The following is a 24,600-nucleotide window of genomic DNA, read 5'->3' on the forward strand; positions in this document are numbered from 1 at the left end:
GGCGAGTTGATGCGAGGATGACCGAGGCTGGCAGAATAAAGAATGTATTATTACGGTGCATCATCGACAGGAGCAAGCGTGGCACTTAGCGAAGATGAAGAAGACGCCTGCGCGTTAGGCGCTTGCGTGAGAGGCAACTCAGACATCTTGTTCGGCTGCTGATTCTCGGTGGACGCTATCCAGTAAGCCAAGACCTTGCCCCGTCACATTTGGTGGAAGTGCTGCGTAACCGCCTCGCAACAAAACTTCGCAGCGGCCGACGTTTGAAGGGTCATTCCACAACGATGACGGAGAGTACGGCGTCTGCATCTGCCCCTGGTGTTCCTGCGGCCGGAGATGATGCGGTAACTGCATCTCCTTCTGCGACCACAAGCTTCATGCTTGAAACCCCGTGGGATCCTGGCACGTTCAGCGGTTCCGGGGATTCAGATGAAGTCGACGTTGAAGATTGGCTGGCAGAGTACGAACGTGTGAGTACTCGATACCAATGGGGCCCGACTCTTATGCTGGCAAACCTGTTACTCTATCTTAGGGGAACCACCAAATTGTGGTATGAGAACCATGAAACAGAACTTGGGAGTTGGGCAGTGTGCAGGGAGAAAATGTTGGACCTGTTCGGAAAGCCGATTGGAAGAAAAATGGCCGCGGACAAAATGCTCGCGTCTCGGCGCAGACCTCGACCGAGTCTTACGTCTCCTATATAGAAGATGTGTTGTCGTTGTGTCGCAAAGCCAATGCCGAGATGCCGGAGGCTGACAAGGTCGGGCATATTCTTAAGAGGATTGCGGATGACGCATTCAACTTCATCATCTGCAAAACTTTTTCTACAGTGGACGCCATTAAAAAAGAATGTCGGCGCTTTGAGCAAGCGAAGAGCCGGCGGATTAACAGCGTATTTACCCGCCTTCCGAATACGGCTCCAACATCATCTTGCGAAGGCCGTGCAAGAACACAGCCACCACCTCTAGATTCATCGGATCGGGTGACTCGAATTGTACGGCGCGAACTTGAAGCCATTGCCTCTGCTCCGGCTCACACCGCTGCAAGTGACACGACCCCGCTCACTGCTAACATGGTTCAAGCCATCGTCCGCCAAGAACTCGCCAGCATAGGTATTCCCTCGGTGTGCGCTTTGCCAAGCCCGCCGCGAGCTTCATGGCGTCCACCGTCGTCCTATCACGAGCAGCAGTTTACGGCCCGATCTCACGACCCTGCTGCGTGGAGAACCGTCGACAATCGACCAATTTGTTTTCATTGCCACCGTATCGGTCATGTCGTCCGTTACTGCAAATACCGCTAGTCCTCGTCACCTTGGACTTCATCTCAACCTCACTACCGACAGGACAGCACCCGCTTCGCGTCTGCCATGCAGCCTTCTCCGCAAAACAACTACAGAAGGTTCAACAGCCGATCTCCGTCACCGCATGGTGGTCAGTCGCGTTCACCTCCAGGACGTCGCCAGTTGTTTCGCTCACCACATACTCGCAGGCCAGCGTCCCCATTCAACCCCGCTCCTGCCTACCCGGAAAACTATACGGTGCAGCGCCCGGAGGTGACGTTGAATTTTCGACTCCCTCCACAAATCCTGTCTTGACGCTTCCGACGAGACAAAATTTGTTAGACGTTGCCGTTGACGGTGTGGCTATTTCTGCCCTTATAGATACTGGAGCGCACATTTCTGTAATGAGCGCGAACCTTCGCCGACGCCTACATAAAGTGCTCACGCCTGCCGCTTCCCACAAACTTCATGTCGCTGATGGGAGGACCCCTGATGTTCAAGGGATGTTCACAGCCCGTGTGTCCATTGCCGGTCATCTCACATTAGTTCAGTTTGCCGTCATTGAAATGTGTCCTCATGACCTAATACTTGGATTGGACTTCCTGTCACGTCATTCTGCAATCATTGATTGTGCCACTGGTGCTCTTGAGCTTGAGATGCCGCAGTTTGCCAATTTTCCAGCTGACTATTCTCCCCGTTTATGCTCTCGTCACCACGTTCACTTGCCTCCGCATGCTGCTACATATGTCACTTTGTCGTGCTCACGTCATGTGCCCGATGGTGACTACCTCGTAACTCCTATAGTCGACGTACTGATGGCCCGAGACGTCGACCTTGCTCACACTGTTGTCGCCGTCGCTAATAATACAGTAGTTATACCACTACTCAAGTTATTTCGCAAGACATGTCTTTGGCCACCCTATCTCCACTTGACAGCTGCAACGTTACTGGTTTGGACACCGAAACTACATCCCCCTGTCTTCGCCGCCATTACACTCTGCCTGCAGATGACATTAACAGGATGATTGCTCCCGACCTCACTGCAGTGCAAGCTGCCAGCCTCCGTAGTCTGCTAACATCACATAGAGAAGTTTTCGACTTTGACCACCGCCCTCTCAGCAAAACAACTGCAGTGACTCACCGGATCAACACTGGTGATGCCAGTCCTATATGGTGGCGTCCATATCGCGTATCTCACAAGGAACGCCAAGTTTTCAAAATGAAGTGGATAAAATGATTACAAAAGACGTAATAAAACCCTCATCCAGCCCCTGGGCCTCCCCAGTCGTGCTCGTTGAGAAGAAGGATGACAGCGGGCGCTTTTGCGTGGACTATCGCCATTTAAACAAAGTGACCCACAAAGATGTCTACCCTTTGCCTCGGATTGATGACGCCCTCGATTGCCTCCATGGTGCCCAATACTTTTCGTCTATGGACCTTCGGTCCGGCTATTGGCAAACTTACGTCGACCCCATAGATCGTGAAAAAACCGCTTTCGTTACGCCCGACGGCCTCTACCAGTTCAAAGTGATGCCGTTCGGACTGTGTAATGCGCCGGCAACTTTCGAGCGCATGATGGACTCCCTTCTACGAGGATATAAGTGGTTCATCTGCTTATGTTACTTAGACGATGTCATCGTCTTTTCACCTACCTTTGACAGCCATATAACACGTCTGTCAGCCATTCTGGATGTTTTTCGAAGAGCTGCTCTCCAGCTCAATTCTGCAAAATGCTATTTCGGACGTCGCGAAATCCCCATACTCGGCCACCTTGTCAGTGCCGATGGTGTTCAACCAGATCCTGAAAAGGTGCGAGCAGTACAACAATTTACTGAACCACGCTCAACCAAGGATGTCCGAAGTTTTGTAGGGCTATGTTCCTATTTTCGTCGATTTGTCCGCAACTTCGCCGACATCGCTCGACCGCTTACTGATCTCTTATATAATGACGTTCCCTTCGCATGGGGTATAGAGCAAGCGGACGCCTTTTCGACTCTTATCCATCTGCTGACTACGCCACCAATATGGCCCAATTCGACCCAGCATCACCTACAGAGCTTCTGACTGCTGCCAGTGGCCATGGAATTGGAGCGGTCCTTGACCAACGACAGCACGGGAAGCACCTCGTGATTGCTTACGCCAGTCGTCTTCTTTCACCTGCCGGACGGAAGTTCTCCATCACTGAGCGTGGATGCCTAGCTTTAGTGTGAGCCGTGGCGAAATTCAGGCCTTACCTGTATAGCCGAAATTTTTCCGTTGTTACGGACCATCACGCTCTTTGCTGGCTGTCATCGCTAAAGGACCCATCTGGACGTCTTGGTCGCTGGACGCTACGTCTGCAAGAATACTCATTCGTGGTCCACTACAAGTCGGGACGCCTCCACACAGACGCAGACCGTTTTCACGTTATTCGGTTGAAACGCCCGACTTGACAGACCTTGATTCAGACCCCTGCGTTCTCTCCATCCACGCTTTGGGTGATATCTCCACCGAACAACGACGTGACCCGTCGTTACTCTCCATCATCGAGCGTCTGACCTCTGCTTCAACAGACCCTTTCTTTCGCCTGTTCGAACGCTTCGACAACGCTTCGAACTGCAGCTTCAACGCTGATAGCCCGGAATTACTACTTGTGCTTCCCCACCACCTGCGTACCAGCGTTCTCGAACAACTACTGGACGTACCTACAGCTGGTCACCTAGGCGTCTCTCGCACCTACGATCATGTGCGACGTCGCTTTTTCTGGCCCGGACTGTATCGTTTTGTGGTTCGCTACGTCAATGCTTGCGACCGCTGCAACGCCGCGAGTGCCCCTCTGTGCTACCATCTGGCCTCCTACAGCCCATTGACATACCGACGGAACCATTCTTCCGTGTTGGCCTTGACCGGTTGGGCCCGTTTCCTACGTCCACCTCCGGAAATAAATGGGTTGCACTCGCCACAGACTACGCCAAACGCTTTGCCATCACTAAAGCACTGCCGACAAGCTGTTCCACTGACGGGGCTGATTTTCTCTTGTATGAAGTCATTCTTCATCACGGCGCTCCGCGGCAGCTGCTTACTGATCGAGGAAGGTCCTTTCTTTCACGTGTTGTGGATGACATTCTCCGCGCCTTCTCCACTGAGCACAAGCTTACCACCGCTTATCATCCACAGACAAATGGATTGACCGAGCGTCTGAACCGAACGCTGACGCAGATGCTGTCAATGTACATTTCGCCAGATCACCGTGACTGGGACAAAGCACTCCCCTTTGTCACGTTCGCCTACAATTCTTCACGGCACGACACAGCTAGTTATTCGCCGTTTTATTTGCTATTTGGCCGACATCCAGCATTACCATTTGACAAGCTCCTTCCTTCAGCTGCCCCCTTGTCTACTGAGTGCGCCAGCGATGTCGTTTCTCCAGCCCATGCAGCCCGTCAGCTTGCCCGTGATCGGCTGCACTTGTCGAAAGCGCACCAAAAAGACCACTATGACAGTCGCCACCAAAGCGTGCACTTCTCGCCGGGGTCTCTCGTACTTCTCTGGACACCAAACCGCCAAGTCGGCTTGTTAGAGAAGCTACTATCACACTACCATGGCCCCTACAAAGTGTTACGACAACTTAGTGAGGTGAGCTACGAGATCTCACCCCTAAACAATGCCTCTTCGACCACCTCACTCCAAACAGACGTTGTACACGTTTCCAGACTGAAACCGTATCACCCTCCTCGTTCGTCGCCGCCGTACTAAGCGCCGTGACCGCGCTTCCGCCGCAGGGGAGTGATGTTACGGTGCATTATCGACAGGAGCAAGCGTGGCACTTAGCGAAGATGAAGAAGACGCCTGTGCGTTAGGCGCTTGCGCGAGAGGCAACTCAGACATCTTGTTCGGCTGCTGATTCTCGGTGGACGCTATCCTGTAAGCCAAGACCTCGCCCCGTCACAATATTAAAAGGCATTGATGACGACGCTTTTCATATGCTTGTGGCCAAAGACCCACAGACCGTCACGGCCGTGATTCAGCTATGTCAAACTTTAGATGAGCTGCGCAAGCAACGAATTTCTACACGTCGCGCTAATATGCAAACAGCTGATAATTCGGCTTTGAAGTGCAAAAGCAGTGGCCCCGACTACAGCGTGTTAATGCTTAAAGTTCAACAGTACATCCGGAAGAAAGTTGCTCGATAGCTCTCTCTTCTCGCCACCATCAACAAAACTCCCACAACACTGGACCACTCACTTCGCCGTGCTATTAGACGCAAGTTGTCGAGGCTCTCCCTTCGCCCGCGTCCCCAATATCAGTGGCTGCACCGCTGACTTATGCAGAAGCCGTCCGCTGACCTCCTGCCCAACCGCCGCTCCCTTCATACAGTCCAGACACCAACTACTACAGGTCAGCAGTTTCAGTTTATCCGGTAAATCGGCTCTTTCCACCACCTCGAGCACCTATAAACTCTGGGCGTACTCCGGATAACCGGCCCGTCTGCTACAACTGTGGCATTCCAGGACATGTCGCGCGCTACTGTCGTCGCCGTGCATTCTATTTAATGATGTTCAGTATTCCGGCAACATACCTCGGCAATCAGAATGGCACGTGACACCTGAATAACATGACCCCCGCTCACGTTGACCAGACTTCAGCCGACGTCGATCTCCTTCACCCCGTCTTCGGTCTCCTTCCCCCATGCTTCGCCGTTCCAACCACGCCCAGGAGGAAAACTAACAGTCGCCGTTCCTGAGGCAAGAGCTGCGCCACCGACAAAATTTCCAAGGCCTCATCTTTCGCCCCCTAACGAGATTGACGTGTTTGTGGACAGTTTCGCCACAACTGCTCTTGTCGACACAGGTGCCGCTATTTGTATAATCGGCGAAGTGTTATGCCGCAAACTGAACAAAGTGACGACTCCACTGGTTGAAATTTCTTTACGCACAGCGAGTTCGCAACACGCCCAACCATTTGCCACATGCACTGCTCATGTTGTGATTCAAGGAGTGCTTTACATCGTTGAATTTGTCGTCCTTCCGCATGCGTCTCATGAAATCATCCTGGGATGGAACTTTCTTTCCGCTAATCATGCGGTTGTCGACTGCGCTCGTGCTCAACTCGTTTTGTTTCCATTCAGCACGACATTCATAGATCTCCCTCACACACCCAAAGAGGTGATCGTCGCCGCTGATGTCGTCATTTCTGCTTTTTCGGTCGCCGCGGTATCTCTTTTGTGCAACTCCGTTTCCGATTCAACTGCCCTCTTTATGCTATCACAAGAATGCGCTCGTCGCCGGAACCTTGTCGTCCCGTTTGCCGTCATAACACTCGCCGATGGCTCCAGTGCCGTGTACGTGTGCAATCCGTTCCCTTGTCCCGCTACCTTATTGCATGGCGAATGTATTGGGAGTCTTGACACTTATGATGACATCTTTCCTTTCGATGCCCGTTCTGATACGACACCGATGTCCGTAGATGCTGTCACAGCTGCCACCGCGCCCTCACTACCTGACGAAGACGTTCTGTTGCGCAGCGTAGACACCGGCCTTACGCAAGACCAGCGCAATCAGCTCAGTCAACTACTTGACCAATTCCACGCCTCCTTCGACCACGGACAACCTCCCATGGGCCGCACGTCAGTTGTCACTCACCATATCGACAGTGGTCATCATACTCCACTTCGTCAGCGCCCCTACCGCGTCTCGCAGGCTGAGCGTGACGTCATCACTCAACACGTCGACGAAATGCTGCAATGTGGTGTTATTCAGCACTCACACAGTCTTTCGGCTTCGCCAGTGGTCCTCGTGCGAAAAAAGAATGGCTCCATCAGGTTTTGCGTGGATTATCGTCGACTAAACAACATCACACGCAAGGATGTTTATCGTCTGCCACGCATTGATGACGCCTTGGATTGCCTTCAAGGTGCGGAGTTTTTCTCTTCACTGGATATGCGCTTTGGATATTGGCAAGTGCCAATGGCTGAACCAGACCGTCCAAAAACGGCGTTTGTGACACCTGACGGCTTATATGAATTTAATGTAATGCCCTTCGGGCTTTGCAATGTGCCTGCGACTTTTGAAAGAATGATGAACAGTGTTCTCAGGGGACTTAAATGCACATCTGTCTTTGCTATTTAGACGACATAGTTGTATTCTCGGCGAATTTTGAAACTCATCTTTCCCGTCTGCAACAAGTTCTCCAGTGCCTTACGGCAGCCGGGTTGCAACTAAACTTCAAGAAATGTCGTTTTGGCGCCCGCAAGCTCACAATTCTCGGCCACGTCGTTTCAAAAGAAGGAGTATCGCCAGAGCCTGCCAAACTGTGTGCCGTTGCCTAGTACCTCAAGCCTACTACCCTAAAGGAGCTTCGTAGTTTCGTAGGCTTGTGTTTCTATTTTCGGCGTTGCATTCGCAATTTTGCCTGTATAATTGCCCCTCTGACTTAGCTTCTCTCCCGTAGCGCGGACCTATCTGGCTGTAATTCCCACTGCGATGACGCATTCACGGAGCTGCGCCGGCTACTCACGTCTCCGCCAGTTCTCCACCACTTCGATCCCAATGCACCCACTGAAATTCACACGGATGCAAGCGGTGTCGGCCTCGGTGCCATTCTCGCTCAACGCAAGGATGGTAGCGACGAGTACGTTGTCGCCTATGCCAGCCGTACCCTAACGAAGGCAGAGTCCAACTATTCCGTCACGGAAAAGGAGTGCTTGGCTATCATTTGGCCTATAAGAAAATTTCGCACTTACCTTTACGGACGCCAATTTGATGTTGTCACAGATCACCATGCCTTATGCTGGTTAGCGTCCATACAAGATCCTACTGGCCGCCTCGCTCGTTGGGCTTAACGCCTTCAGAAATACGATATCCGTGTTGTTTATCGCTCATGACGCAGAAATTCAGACGCCGATGCACTATCCTGTTCTCCACTGCCTCCTGACTTTGCCTGCTTATCAAGTGCCATTTGCGATTCGTCATCGTTTAGCATCACTGACATGCCATCCGAACAGCGCGAGGATCCTTGGATCAATTCTTTGTTCGACGTCCTCTCTCACAGTTCGTCAGAAACGACTTTACGCTCCCTCTCTCATCAAGAAAGACACTTTGCTGTCCGTGAAGGCTTGTTGTATTGCCGCAATTACGTGACGGACGGCCGTAGGTGGCTCCTTGTCATCCCTCGCCATTTGCGTTCGGACATCTGCGTTGCCTTTCACGATGACCCCCAGTGTGGCCACGCTGGAGTATTTAAGACTTACCTCACCTTCGTCTAAGATACTACTGGCGCGGCTTGTATCGGCACGTTCGCCAGTACGTTCGGTCATGCACCACGTGTAAACGACGCAAGACGCCTTCTCACAGCACTGCTGGCCCTTTGCAACCCTTAACCTGCCCAGCGAGACCATTCGACCGCGTCGGAATTGATATTTATGGTCCTCTACCCAACTCTCTTCGAGGCAACCGGTGGATTATCGTCGCCCTATATCACTTGACACGCTACGCTGAAACATTTGCGCTGCCTGCTACCACTGCGAAAGACGTTGCGTCATTTCTTCTTCACCATCTCATTTTGCGACACGGTGCACCTCGTGAATTACTGAGTGACCGTGGACGCGTGTTTCTCTCGAACGCCGTCGACGAGCTGCTCAAGGCATGTCGCACTGTCCATCAGAAATCCTCGGCATACTATCCTCAAAGCAATGGCATGACGGAACGCTTAAACGTATCCTTAGAGATTATGCTTGCCATGTACGCCTCTTACGACCACACTAACTGGGACCAAGTGCTCCCTTTTGTCACGTACGCGTACAACTCTGCGCCACAAACAACCACTGGCTTTTCTCCTTTCTTCTTCCTGTACGAAAGTGAGCCATCATGCTTCATGGACACCATTCTCCCTTACAGGCCTGATGTTTCCGAAGCGACCGCTTATGCCTAAGAGTGTCGTCAACTCGCTCGCTCATTTACCGCACAAGACCAATGGCGCCAGAAAACTGACCACGATTCATCTGCGTCTACTGTACACTATAACCCAGGAATGCTGGTATGGCTCTGGGTCTCGTCTACCCCTCCCGGTCTTTCCCCGAAGCTTTCGTCGAAATACCATGGCCCCTACCGTGTGGTGCGGCAAACATCTTCTGTCAACTATGAAGTTGAGCCCATTGATCCACCTTCGGACCAACGCTGCCATGGGCGTGAAACAGTATCACGCCTCAAACCGTGCTATGACCCCCTTGTCGTGTCCTTTCCTTAGGTCGCTAGGTTGGCTCCTTTCTGCGCGGGGAGTAATTGTACCGAAGCATAGTGGCGCCAGCTCTGTGCCAGCGTGAAAGAAGACGTTGACGTCCGTGTGTGGCTCGTGCTTGCCGGGTTCCAGCCTGTACCAGCTTGGTGCGGCTAACGTTTCTCGAATAATAACCTGTGTTTTTACGCAACCTTGCTCGTTGCAATATATATATACATACATACATATATATATATATATATATATATATATATATGGTGAACTTTTTGCATCAAGTAAATGTCTGGCTAAATAAATTTTGACGAACTCAAGCTCCATAACCATACAGACACCGTACAGACATAACCATACAGACACATTTTACAAAGAACACCAACATCTTCAAAACTCACTTTGAGAGCTGCAGCTCCTGCAATGCACCTCATGTCTCCCATTACTGCAGATAAAAGCGAAGACTTTCCACTGCCCACAGAACCAACAATACCCACTATGGAGCCGCTGCTCACGTTGACACTGATATTTTGTATGGCCGGGACAGCCCCACTGCAGATTTTCTTTGCCCAGGCAAAAGAGCAGTTGTGAAAATTGACTTGGCCAGCTGCAAAATAACATTGAAATATTTTCAATGAAAAGAAATGCCTTCTTATTAAGCCCATAGTAATAGTGTCAGTTCAAGCAAATATGAGCAATTAAATTCAGCGTATTACAACGAGATCCACTCATCTATTTCTACAAGGACTTCTGCGCATGCGCAGAAGTCATTGTATACAAGTTGACAAAGCCAATAAATTTGTTGTGTTGTGTACAAGGAAGCCTATAAAAGTTGATCATTTGAGGAGACAAACCATTTTGTCAGCCATAAGAGAAAAGGCCTGATAACGCAATTCGACTGCATCTCGCTGAAAAATCATGCTTCTCAAACTCTGTTCATCACTCCAAACTACAGAATGGTATGAGTCAGCGATCAGCAGTGTGGTTATTGTCAAATTAGACCCTGAGAGGGGCTATTTGTTCCAAAAAGGTGTATTCTTTATTTTCGACCGAGATCGGAAGTTAGTCCCACAGGCCGGTAAGGGCTACATGTAGACAGCCTAGTGGCTGGCGGGATACAGAGAGCGAAAGTGAATAAAGATGAAAGAAAGGCAGTGATGTTATCCATGGCTGACCTCAGTAGGTTACCATGCACCGGCCAAGAGGGTTAATGGAATAAAAGATAGAGAAATGATACAGCTATGGGAATATAGTAGAGGCAAACAAGTGACCATTCCAGACGAAGGCTTAAATCTTTACATGAGGCGTAATTTATGCTTCCTAAAGAAACATCAATGATAACAAATTTAACACAACCGGAAGAAAAGAAATGTAGTTATCCAAACTCAGTAAGATAAGTTTCTTTTACTAAACAAAGCTTGACTGGCAGGTTTAGAATATACCGTCTACTGATGAATCTAGAATACAACGAGAATGCGATAAAAACGCGGAAAGTAACGTAACCGATACTTACTTAACTTTATAGCACTGTATGTTAGTGGAAATGTAAAAAAAACTTAAAAATTAGGAGTGACAATGAGACAGCTCTAAATTGGTAAATTATGAGAGCACTTACTGCTAGCTTGTGTACATTGGAGGGTTTTAGTGGCGTCGGCATTCCACTCCTCGTCGGCAAAAAATGACATTAGTCTTCGGCAGCTGCGAAAAACCTTAACAGACGAAACAAATGCAGCTGAGAAGTTTTCGATAAAGTCACTCAACGAATGTGTACTAAACTGTTACTCTTTTCTATTTCATTGTTTTAGTGCTGATTTACGGAAGGGACGATTTACATTTTCCACTTCTTCTGTTAGGCCTTACTTACGTGAGCTGTTCCTCTGATGATTTGTTTTAATTGCATGGAATAGTTTTTAAGTTTGTTCGACTGACCAAAATATCAAAGGTCCACTCATCAGGTTTGCAATTTTGAGCTGACAAGTGCGACGCGTAGACATAGGGCGTTCAGGATCACGTCTGCCAAATTTGCAACACTATTCCGCAGAAATGGGTCAAATTTCAAACTTAACGCTGCTATAGGGCATCCTTACTTTTGCGGGCGTGCACCCGAAGAATAAGGGCATGACGTGCGCGTATGCATGATCCTACGTAGACGGCAACGCAGTGACGTTGGTTCTCTACGCAGACAACTATGCTTTGACGTAAGTGGCACGTGAGACAGAGAGGTAAGCTTCATTGATTTCCGGCAGATGAAATGGCAAAAATTATTCAACACGACACGCGTGGTTTATGTAATTTGTAACTTGAAGAGATTATGGAAACTCTAGAAAAATATTGAGACGCAATAATGGTATGTGTGCGTGTTTTTTTCTATTTTTTTACCGTGAATAGCAACAAGATTCGGAGCTAATGTGCCGGTGTTTCATTTGTGTTCGTGTCCCCGCGGTCATAAAGTTTCCCAAAACTAACTATTGGGCACCCTGGCGCTGCTCTCGTTCAGCGACCATGGGAATGATGGGTAGTACACACATTTGCCTAGTCTTCGTACTTGCGGGTGGCGAATAGTACTTGCGACTTCATTTATTGCTGTGTCTCAGTTTTGTTTTGAAAAAAAAGAACGAACCCTTTTAAACTTAGTGACTTGATTCAAAATGGTAAGCCTAAAAGAATAAGGTTGTGAAGCGCGAACGGTGAACATTTGCTAATTTATGTTTTCGTGAAAAAAAAAATTCCGCCATATCCACGAAGTGAATGATGATGAGTGGGCGAAGCTCCGGAGGTAAACCTGGTAAACCATGAATCCTCTGTACATTTTGCCCACTCGATTTTATTACATCGCTCCCCCTAGCGTACGTCGCCGCACTAAATCGAACGATTGCCTTCAACAAATGACACGCGCCATATGTGACATCATTCCTATTTTATAGGATCTCGCGTATTTCATCAACTACAAGTACCGCTTTCTAGTTTATAACATCTTGCATCTTTTCATCATCAGCTACAAGTACCACCATCTAGTAAACACTACAAGAAGTAAACGAGAGGTGGCTACATTCAGGAGACAGTACCGCCATCTAGTGAACACTGCAAGAACTAAAGTAGAGGTGGCTACATACAGGGGACGGTACCGCCATCTAGTGAACACTGCAAGAACTAAACTAGAGGTGGCTACATACAGGCTACAGGGGACGCACAGCCCACGCCCTAAGGAGTTTCGCCCCTAAAAACAGCTCCAAGCCACACGAACACACACGAAGCCAGAAGCAGGCCACTAGTACAAAAATTAGACAAATGTCTGTACTACCCATCATTCCCATGCTCGCTGAAGCGCCGTGTGTTGCAGCTCCCATAGACACTAGCACCAGAGTTCAACTCTATGCCCGTGGTAAGCGCATCGAGCAGACGATAGTCATGGAAGCGTAAGTAAAGCTCCTACGCGTTCGCACACTTATTGTTCTCATCGATTCTACGACGTCTAAATTAGCGTTTCCAAGCCATTCTGCAGAAACAGGCAGTAGAGCATAATATAACGCTGGTAAAAAAAATAAGCCCCATATCTGCATGTTAATCTGCAAATGTCGTAGAAAGACGACAGTCTTGCGTGTGGAGAGAGTGAACAAAACAATAATTTAATGTTCTGTGCAGAAAAATTGGCAGCATATCCACGGAGTGAATCATGGAGAGCGGGGTGAAGCATTCGTCCGTCCATTCGTTCTTGCTTCTGTTCGTTCATGCGTCCGTCTGTGTGACCGTCCATGCGTCCATACGCCCGTCCGTGCGTGTGTCCGTTCGTGCAGCCGCCCCTGCGTTCGTTCGTGCAGCCGCCCCTGCGTCCGTTCATGCGTCCATCCATGCATCTGTCTGTGTGTCCGTTCTTTCATCTATTCAACACTCCATGTACCACCATCTTGCATCTTTTCATCATATATTCCCCATATAGAAGAACCGCCATCCAGAGGACGTTCCAAGGACTAAACGAGAGCTGGCACATGCACACTTTCTTACGACTTGCGCTGCGGGTCTACCTCCCACCTTTAACCACTTAGAGTTCATGGTATATACTGGTTCACTGTATTTATGAAACTATGACGCAACGCTCGCTAAACCTTTCTAAAACCTAGGAGGTTACACCCAGCGAGTATAACGTAGCAACCCTTTCTTGTCAGATAGTGCTCAATGTACATGCCAGTGGCTGCTATTGGGAATTGCAGAGTGCGCGTTAACTAAAAGCCGAATGCTCCCGTCTCTCATTACCCTTTAGCAGCCATTGGCATGTACATTGAGCACTATATTTTACTGTTTAACAACGCACAGAAGAATTCTCTGACCGGCAGCACCTTGGAGGTCAAAATGTGATACTTGTTACACAACACTACTACGGCCACGAGGGGCAAACGGGTGCCACTGTAAGGAGCTTCGTCTCTAAAACAGCACTCGCATGCTTGGGGGTTGGTTGGGCTTGTTCGGCCTCTTAGTCGGATGCCGGAGAGAGTAGGAAAGGCATTTGGTTTGCGAAGGCTACGCGGAGGAGCGGCAAGGGTATCTAGTCCACCTCCTCTCATCCTCGTTTCGCGCCACTTCAAAAAAAAGAAAAAGTTTTCTCAAATCGTAAGGAAATAGTTGAAACCAACAATCGTGGCAAAATGCTCCTCAATGGATACACGACTTCCACGGTCTAAATAAAATTTTTGTGGGGCCTGGTGAGTGGTCCTTTAATAACCTCTATAGATTTGGAACGCTAATTTCCTTCAATGTCATTTCGCTGAAGCCTGCTTTTTGACTCTGTTACCGGCCCCGCCACAGTTGTCTAGTGCCTAAGGTACTCGGCTGCTGACACGCAGGTCACAGAATCGAATCCCAGCTGCGGCGGCTGCATTTTTGATGGAAGCGAAAATGCTGTAGGGCCGTGTGCTCAGATTTGGGTCACGTTAAAGAACCCCAGGTGGTTGAAATTTCCGGAGCCCTCTACTATGGCTGTTTTATGATCATATGGCAGTTTTAGGACGTTAAACACCACGTATCAATCAGTGAATCTGTTAACGCTGTTCATTTCTTTGGGGCATGGCGAGAAATAATTTCCGATCTTTATAGAGACAAACGCTTACAATGTCTCAGACTTTTGAGAACCTTGCATGCAATTTTTCTGAATGTATGTATAACATTATTCTAACAAACCCTTACGTCATTGAACGTCATTTAGTGTCACGCATTTGGGTTAGTAAATAATTATACCAAACGAATATACTCACTTTTTTCAGCATTGTGCTCAGTTTACGGGTTCCGTCGAACTACCCAGGCTAAATACTTTACCCTATTTGGTCCACTACTGGATTGTTTATTAATGCGGTGAAGAGTATTTTTTGTGAGATTCCACAGATGCAGTGGGTGCATTCTCCGTCTACGTCAATTTATAATATTTGCGTTATAATTAGTAAATTACAGTAAAAAACAGCCGTTATCATCATTTATGATTTCATTGGCCTAACTGCCTTCCGAATCTAGTTGGTTGCGTCTCCCAAAGAAACAAGCCCCTCAGAAAAGTGCCAAGGCTGCTTTATTTTATTGCATAGGTCTCAGACCTGCGATTTACCTGAAGGTTTATTTAAACAGCGATGTTATTTTATTTGCTCTCTGTAGTTAAAGTTTCAAGAGATAGCTGTATATTCTACACCCACATTATCCAGCATTATGGAGCTTATTGAGATTTTATAAGCTTGAAAGAGCGAGTAGTTTCTCTGCGTAGACAGTTGATTTGCAGATCACGTTGCTGTCACACAAGTGTTCAACCTTTCTTGAAAATATTGGTCCTGATGATTGTCTTGCTAAATCGTGCAATGAGAGTTGGTACCGCAGTGGTGTGCTTCGGTGTGTTCTTATTACGGAAATGAATTTCTAGACTTGTATCACACAACAACTGTGATGCATGTTGGGTTCAGGAGCACGTAGCTAGCGCATATTATGTACGCTGACTACCCACGCATTGCGCTGCGAACTTCAGTTGTTGTAGATATACTAAAGCCATAATTGCAGGTTAGCATCGAGAATCCTAATGTGAGGCAATAGCTGTGATCAATGGTTGTTTTATAACATTTATTTTAGACACACGACGCTCTGTTAACGAAACTCACCGGGCTCTTTAGCCTAACAGCGTGGGTCAGCGTAGATGTGAATACGTCCATCAGTGACAGTGTGTACATACATGAGTATATGGTAGCTGGGCTGTATATTTTCTCCGGGTTTATGAATGTAACGGTGGCAAATGCCAAAATAGTCATCTGTAAATAATAAGATACCATTCAACCTACCCAGAAACACTCGCTAGAGCGCTAAAAATGCATTCCAAAGCAGCAAAACTGGCCTTTAGGAATACATATGCCCCATATCTTTAAGGTGTTTTAATTAGTGTGGCACCACCTCTCTATTTCTCTCTTTAGTTCCTCATTGCCCTATCCCCACGTGTAGAGTAGCGAACTGGGCTTAGTCTTGTTAAACTCCCTATTTTTCTTGTTTTCTCTCTCTCTCTATAATCGGTGTTGCGCATTAACGTAAATCTCTGTTGATTGTATTTTTTCCAATGAGTTGTTCACATGTCAATATATCATATTTGGGCATAGGACCACAGTTACAGCTCGGCAAACTCATGAGTATACCCTCTCAGACTCACTAACACTCACCCCTGTATTCTAGAACGCCCCTTCATCCAACACTCCACCTTTACTTGAAGAATCTTATGGAAGCGCCATTTCTAGACAGGGAAAGTCACAGCATATCAGTGATAATGTACTGCTATTCTTGAGTAGCGCAGAGTCATTTTCAGCTGAGCAGGAGAGCACTGCACAAATTTGTCAAGTGAAGGGTGAAAGTCGAATCGAGGGGCGTTTGTGAATACGGGGGTGAGACTCAGATCAGGTACTGAATTTGAGATCGAGTGAGTCTGGTTGAGGAAAATTTTGGCGAGTCTGAGTCCGAGCACGGTGGAGGTAAATATTGTTGAGTTTGTGTTCGAGGGAGACTTATGCGCAAAGTGTATGTCCTGAGTGATCCTTGGTGAGTTGCATCTTTATTTGGCGACCTATGTCGCACAGAACAACTTCCTTGAGCATGAAACTATGGCTCAATAATTACACAAGTGAAATCATACGTTCTTTAAACTTTGCAATCATTTTCTTGCGTTAGCTTTGTAGAAGTACTGCTTCGCCAACAATTCTGCCTTATTTTTTTTCGTCTTATATACTGAAGTGCACTATATTAGGCCAACGCTCAATTTCTTTGGCAATACTTGGTTCAGTGATTCGTGCCATGGTAGCTAAAGTACTCAAGGATGTGCATCAGATCACATAATAACATACCGAAAATATTTGGCCTATTGCAGAAACAGAATCACTCGCAGTATTTAGTTTGCACGTCAAAAAGGAGCCGAAAAATGAATGTCAATAAAGCAGGTGGGCTTGTTCTCGCCTACGCTACTTTCAGAATTCTTGCACTGCGCCCTGCGCACGGGCAGTTCAGTTTAAATAAAGTAAGGATATACCATAACGATGTAGCCCCATATATTCACTGACACTGTTTCACAATATTTCAAAATAACATAGCATATTGTCCTCAAAACAGCGCTGTGCCCGCATGTGTCTGAAATGCTCTATTCAATTTAACGCGTGTATGCTGTAGTGGCACTTTGGTTTCAGTCTCTCTTGGTAACATTTCTCTTATATTGGAACTGAAAAATATAAAACCGTGTTGTAAGGTCACACAACATGTCCTCACCAACATTTCGCTGCTTTTATATAAATACTTGGCAAAACATAGGAGCGAACGAGTTCACTGCATAGAAGAACCATGTGCTCCGACGAAACGACACAAGCTATGATATAGGAGTCAAAATACGTACGCTATTGCAGCTGAAGTAGCTAGACACCAACCATTCATGCAAATGTTCCCGAGCTATCTGGTTCTGTGAGCTACTAAGTGCATTAATGTAGTTACGAGTGTAAGTAAATTAGAATGCACCTGAAAGGTCTTTTTGCCGCACGCCTGCTAAAAACATGCATTGCTCTGTGGTATGATATCAGGCTCCCACGCATAGAGAAAAGCTCCACGGCTACAGTTATGTGGGTGCTCTCTTTTTATCCCATCAACAATGCCTGGGGCAGTAATGGCGAGGAAAAGAGCGCCACCAAAAGTATCTTTAGGATTTATCTCATAGCATCTAACCCTGAAAAGTCACGTTTCCTTCGTCAGTTATATCTCGCAGGTCACGCAGTTATTCCGCGTACGCTGTTCATGTTGCTATAAAATTGGCTATTTAACTACGCAGTATTTGTTTTGGTGTATGAGTGGTCTATTAAAACTAAAAATGGGCCCGAAATACCCTTGCCACAAGCCACCTTCTTACCACAGACGTAGACGCACTGATGACTGTCTCCAGAAGGCTGTCCACTACGTTGACGCGGTAGGCTTGGTCTATCTCCTTCAGCCGGAGGTGAAGAAGCTTACTTCTAAACACGTCTTCTAGAGCCGACATCTTCACCATTCGAAGTACTGACAGAAAATCACTTAGCTTCTTCAGCCGCTCGTCTCGATACCTGTAAAGTTTATTCTGCAGCATACGATGAAATTGAAAAAAAGAAATGAGAAAGTGAATAAGTAGAATCCATGATTTTTTAGGTTAGTAAAAAGCTCAGCCCGCCGACTATACACCACGAGTGTTGTGCACATAAACGGCACACTGGAGATTTAAGATGTCGTACACTGTGCGAAAGTTTGCGCCACTGCCTTCGTTGTATATATACAATATCATTATCCCTTTGTGGGTAAGAATATCAATTATTCATATAAAAGTGATTGACAACCCTGTGTTTCTCTAGAATAGGTATTATACTGTGATAATGCCTGAATGCGTAACCTTGCGTTAGTACGTGCATATATACAAAAATATGCGTCACACTCTTTTACTGTTACAGAAAATGTCTGTGGAATTCCTGGCAACATGCCTGTCAATTTGAAGCTTGCCCAATAGAAAAGAAAATGAAATCATTGTATTCTGCTGTTGATGCACCTGAATATTAGAAAAAAAGGCCAGACCTCTGCGGAAGGCGCAGCATAGTCTCAGCGAAAGCTAGATGAGTAACCTTTCAGAGCCTTTCAAAAGACTGATTGGGTAACTAATGCAAGCACACTTGCTTGATATCCACTACAACATTATTAATAAATCTGTTCAGGTAGTAGGCTGGCGTTCTCTATGCCATTTTTCGTCATTCTTCTGATAAGCGTGGTATCCGCTAAACACTTGCAAGGAATTTTGTGCCAATGGTTTGTGCAGTGGCTGACGACGATGAGAAATTATGACTGAAGTGAGATACAGTTAATGACGGAACAAGAGCAAGCTTTGTAAAGGGTTCGAGCATTGGACGACCCACTCGTTACACTGTTTGCATTATTTGACGACTGCCTGTTGTTTCGCTGTTTTAAAACGCTTTATAAGTCGTATTAACGTGATTGCTTTACCGACATCAAGCCTGCCTAAAGCAAGTTTGCCGACAAGTCCCAAGCACCGATGTAGCTCAGTGGTAAGACCCTGCATGCGCTGGAACCCAGCGTACCCGAGTTCCAGCCCCACTGGGTCATTGGTGCTAGGTCTTTTTTTCAAATTTCGCGCGATGTTGTTACCGACACTGGTGATGGCAGCGGCAGTGGCGGACAACTGCGCGTGACCCGAGTTGTGCTCTTATGACAACTTTCGCTGTGAAAACTATTTCACACCTGCGTAGCCTGTTCACTGCTTTAGTTGGGGCAGCAGTTTGCTTAGCACACGTCCTTAGCGGTTTAAGGACGGCTACTGCAAGTCAATAAAACTGACGTGGACGCGGTGTGGCTGTGTCCTTGCTGCTGCTGATATCCTTTTTCGTTTTGAGATAAGCAGACACTCTGCGAAACATTTCTGGCCGAATGAAAAAAAAATAAAACGTGTCCTTCGTAATTACGTTTTACGAATCGTCAATCACGCTCGCTGATGGGATTCCGCGCATCAAAGTTGGCTAAGGTATTCTCTTCAGAAAATTTATAGCACTAGAAGTTTTACAGCGAAATCTGATATGAGGTCACAACTCGGGTCACGCGCAATTGTCCGCCGCCGTTGCCACCGGTGTCCGTAACCACGTCAAACAAAATTAGAAGAAAAAATTGCGCCAAAGACACAGTGGGGCTCAACCCGTGTCCCCTCGGTACCAGCCCAGTATTCTGCTACTGAGCTACACCGGTGCTTGTGACTTGTTGTCAAACTTGCCTTAGGCAGGCTTGATGTCGGGAAAGTAATCGCGTTATTACAACTTATAAAGTGTTTTAAAACAGCGAAAAAACAACCAGTCATCGCACAATTCGAATAGCGCAACGAGTGGGCCGTATAATGCCCCAACCCATCACAAAAGCTTGGCTGTGTTCCAATTCTTAGACAGCATATAGACAATCTACGAACCCTGCTTATCAGACAGCATCGAGCCCATGCTGTCCGAGCAATGGAGCACATTTAGACAGCTTTTACGCGACGATGTACCACCTCACGTCGAGAACAAAAAGCTGAAATAAACAAACGTTTCAGTTCTAATTTCTGGCTTATTTCGTGTTTAATTAAAAAAAACAAACGTTACTCACATTGAGCGTCTGAAAAAGCGTCTGCTTGTGTGCATACGATTAATCCGGCGAGATTTGAGCGATCTGAGTGACTCGCTGAGCCGGCATTTTGTTTAGACAGCAATGTAGCCTGCATGGTAATTGTCTACGATGCGGTCTTCTCGGAGCTGTCTATGTTGCCGGCTATGTGAGAATTGGAGTAGGACTTAAGATGGCTGCCGTCGATTTAGCTGTCTATTTAGCCGTCTACGGTGAGTATTAGAACACACCACTTGTTCTTGTTTTCCTCTTAACGATGGCGCATACCCACTTCAGCCATACTTTCTCATCATCGTCAGCCACTGCATGAACAATTGGCACAAAATTCTTTGGAAGTGTTTAGCGGATACCAGGCTTTCCTGAACCATGATGAAAAATAGCATAGCGAATTACGGCCTACTGCACCCAAAATTTAGTTATAACGCCCTAGTGGGTGTCAAGCAAGCGTGATTGCAGGATTTACCCAATGAGTGTTTCGAAAATGCTCTGAATGGCCGCTCTTCTAGCTTTCGCTGTGACTGTACTGTGCCTTCGACGCAGGCCTGGCGTTTTTTTTTGTGAATACGAAGTTAGATTTGTCGGCTCGTTAATGTGTACTTTGGCAGCCTTTATTTTAAACTCCTTCACTTGTCTTGTAAGTTCGAAAGCACTTTGAATTACATTTTAAAAGAAGTCCATTGCAAATAAGAGCAGTGGCAGACTTCGTGCTGCTATGAAAAACACTACGACATAGAGATAAATGTGGCTGGGCTGTGAATGTTGATTGACGCAAGAGCCCTCTAAGCGTGTCGAATATTCTTGAGCACGAACCCATTTGGCAATTCACATAACGTGACACCTCATTGATGGCCATATGTATGCGCCACTGCAGCTTGTGCATCTACATAGCTGCACAGCTCCCTTCATCATGGGCCAGAATGCCACTTTTGTATGCTTCGCGTGAGTGCCTACTCATGAAAACATATTGTGTCACAGTCATGTTTGATGATGGTTAGTGGTGCTTTAATGGTGATTTGTGGTGATTTTTAAAGGTTGACCAACTATAATGCGCTCATCAAATAAATGTGTGTGCCGCACGGCTTAGAAAGCAAAGTGTGTCTACGCAGCTGCCAAACGACGTGGGTATTTTTGTTGCCACTTATAAATAGCAGCTGTGTTTGAGCAGGAGTTGGGACTGAATTCTCTATCATGACTTCAATTCGCTAACTGTATTCTTTCAATCTATCTGGTGGGCTTTTCATTTTAGCGTCGTTCATAAATATTGAAGTTGCTCCTGATTTTGTCTAAGAGACAGAGGATAAGTGCAAGCAGTACATTTACACTGGTCGCATAAAAAATCACAGCATATCTACAGACGTCCGTCCGTCCGTGCGTCCGTACGTCCGTCCAACCACTTCTTTTACGCTAGAGAGTGCATCATACAACTAGGTGCTCGCGCATCACGACAGGTATACAAGTGATGAAGAGACTCAAGGCTTTAGGAGCTTCGTCTCTAAAACGGTATACAATCATACAACTAGGCGCTCACGTACCACGAGAGATATACAAGTGACGAAGAGACCCAAGGCTTTAGGAGCTTCGTCTCTAGAACGGTATACAAACTACTCACGTAGTACTTGTGAAGCAGTGGTTCCAGAGAGAACGAGGCTCCTGCGATGACAAGAAGCCAGAGAAGACAAGCAAACACTGGGACACATCCTATGCGTGTACCCAGCAAACCCAGCGCAATGGGCACGCACACGAAGCCCATGAAAGTGTTTGGAAGGAAAGAAAACGACGATGCCACAAGCCAGCAGTCAGCGGCTAATAAAGAGGTCACATGGCCTGCAGGATTTTCGGCAAGCGCAGTGGCTGACAGGCACGTAACTTGCACACGAGAGAAATATGACCCAGCCGACAATTAGTCTTGATTGCAATCAGCATTTGTTAGTGGAGGAACTATCTAGCGGTTTAGTGCAATCCTGTTAAGTATTTCAGTTGCACATACAATCGGTGTATGCTATAATATTGAAGCGTAAAATAGGCTGTGTATAATTACTGACACCTCAGTTATTGTTTTCACGCTCTCATGTCGTGCCATATCAACGTTGACATATATGCAGAATCCAAAATGGTCAGAAGCGCATCAAGGCAATGAAATGTAGGATAGTAGTGCACAATAAAAAGCACTAGATGGTCGATCTTTCAGGGGTCGTCCACTACAACGTCACAATCATACCGTGGTTTCGAGACGTATGATTCCCAATATTACTTTGTTATCAAATTAATATGAAGATTTGTATGTTTGTATCTTCCATTTATTTTCGTCATGTTTACAGGCACGTCGAAAAGCACCATTTTTGTCACATATCAATTAGAGAAACCACTCTCAAGCGCACCATGAGCGTAAAAAATATAGATCCTGCTGTTAATGACATGAATTTTATGACTTTTGCGTTACAACCCGCCGTTTATGTCGGTCCCACAGTCACGTAATGAAATACAAGTTTGGGTATATGTGAATGCAGTGAAATGGCCAAGAGATCACTATGTGCGTGACATGAAAATAGTGCTGTTCATGACATAAATGCCACAATTTGCACGTGTCGGCCAGTCAGTTACGGTCGTCGTAGTTGCGTCATGCAATACCAAATTAGGCACATATAAAATTATTTGCAGCCGTCATAGCACCAAGACAATGACATGAAAATGATACTTCTCATGACGTGCATGTAATTATTTTTGTGGTACCACTAGCCACTTATGCTTGTCGTACGCTCTTGTCATACTAGCCTGGTAAACATCTCCTATGAAAAATCGCCACGAAAGCATGATGTCTTAGGCGTCTAGGAATATGCATAGATAAGCTCGAAGGGACAAAACATGCATCAGAATCGCTTCACATTTAAGACGCGATTAAACAAGGGTATTGTCAAGTAGCATACCCAAAATCAATTTGTCTGGATCGAACATTGCTTGTCACGACAATGGGGAGTGGATCAACATTGTTTAATTTTCCCTCAAGTGTACATTAGAAAAGTGGTTTAAATTGTGTAATGCTCAAATGAATAATTTCTAGTAAAATAATGCCAACTATGAACATCTAAAAGACCCTTTAATATGGTCCATTTACATATTGATTTAGAATTCACTAAAATATATTAGAACACAGGTCGCAATATTCTGAGTTTGGAGGGAAAAGTTTCATTTAGGCGACTTGACGGGCACCACCCGGAAATATCAGTGGTAGGGCGGACGTTGGAAGCGAACACACACAAAAAAATTCGGCAAAATAATGTGTGCAGAATGGTACATAAACAGTGCTCCTTTTCCGCACACACTTCAAAAGGTTGCAATTTGTTAACATTAATCACAATCAAAAAAGGTGCATTGCGACTTATGGTCCTGAACAACCCTCTCAGTCAACTCACAAATATCTGCTGCATGGTTGCTGACCGACATGCCTGCGAAGTCGTAGACGCGTTCATCGGTCAAGTTAGTAGAAAAGAGGCCAGTTATGACTTAGCATCGGGGGCCACATAACTGAGCCTTGTGGTCCGCGGATGGTATGTGGTCGGTTCCTTTACTAAACAAACACTTAGAATTTCGCACAACTTATATATACGTATTTATTTGTGTTGTAGATAAACAAGACACTGACACTTTACCCGTTCTTAGGGGGAGGGCTGTTCGTTCGTTTGTTTGTTTGTTTGTTGCCTGTACGTACTGGCACAAATCCACTCTGGTGATCGGTCATGAAATCTAGTAGTAGCCTATATGTGATACACTGGTTGAGAGCCTATCTTTAAAACAACAAAAATAATGAAAAAAAAAGTAATAAAATGAAAAATAAGAATAAACTAAAAAAATAAACTGAACATGAATCAATAAGAGTAAACTTGAGCTAGAACAGTATTTGAAGACTAAACTCTGAGTATACCAGACAGTTGAGTTTATCTCACCCAGTAAAAACCGAATGAATGTGCGACTTTCAATCACATTATCACAAGTATTCGTCAAAAATATATTTAGGCATGTATTTTAATGAGGTGCGCTTAGATTCTTGAATAAAACTGCATACAGCATCGAATACGTTTCTGTGGCAACGTCTCAAACTAGAGGCACCGAATCTAAGAACATTATCGGCAGGTAAATTTAAGCCTAGTGTGGAAAACGGAAGAAATAAATGTCCTCGCCCAATTATGAATAGTTTTTACATGATATAAAATAGTGCTCTATTGTTTCTTCGCAGATTGGGCACTAGGTAGATATCGTCAAACCAGCTCTGTGTAAATAAGTGTTTAATGAAGAGGAATGACATCAACGTTTGGTTAAGATAACTTCTAACATTTTAGATTTACTCTACTGAGGTTTCCAGAGATATGTTAGGCGCTGACAGTTCATTCATTTAGTGATATTTTCATCATATCCGTGTAAATAGCCAATTCTTTATATCTGATTGACACTGTGTGTTC

The 24,600-nt window shown here is 46.2% G+C and overlaps 1 protein-coding gene across 1 annotated transcript in view; it reads right to left on the reverse strand.

Moving 5' to 3' along the window:
• Positions 1–22,007, reverse strand: part of LOC142784685 (ATP-binding cassette sub-family C member 2-like) — a 74,308-nt gene extending 52,301 nt beyond the window's left edge. Inside the window, exons 1-5 of the mRNA XM_075883165.1 lie at positions 21,756–22,007; positions 17,874–18,077; positions 15,610–15,756; positions 11,100–11,193; positions 9,886–10,091 (exon numbers count right to left, since the gene is read on the reverse strand). Of these exons, the coding sequence (XP_075739280.1) occupies positions 9,886–10,091; positions 11,100–11,193; positions 15,610–15,756; positions 17,874–18,077; positions 21,756–21,896 (792 nt within the window). The 5' untranslated portion in view covers positions 21,897–22,007. The remainder of the gene's footprint in view (positions 1–9,885; positions 10,092–11,099; positions 11,194–15,609; positions 15,757–17,873; positions 18,078–21,755) is intronic.
• Between the last annotated feature and the right edge of the window lie 2,593 nt (positions 22,008–24,600).

The sequence above is a fragment of the Rhipicephalus microplus genome, unplaced genomic scaffold, assembly GCF_043290135.1.
Source record: "Rhipicephalus microplus isolate Deutch F79 unplaced genomic scaffold, USDA_Rmic scaffold_15, whole genome shotgun sequence".
NCBI lineage: Eukaryota > Metazoa > Arthropoda > Arachnida > Ixodida > Ixodidae > Rhipicephalus > Rhipicephalus microplus.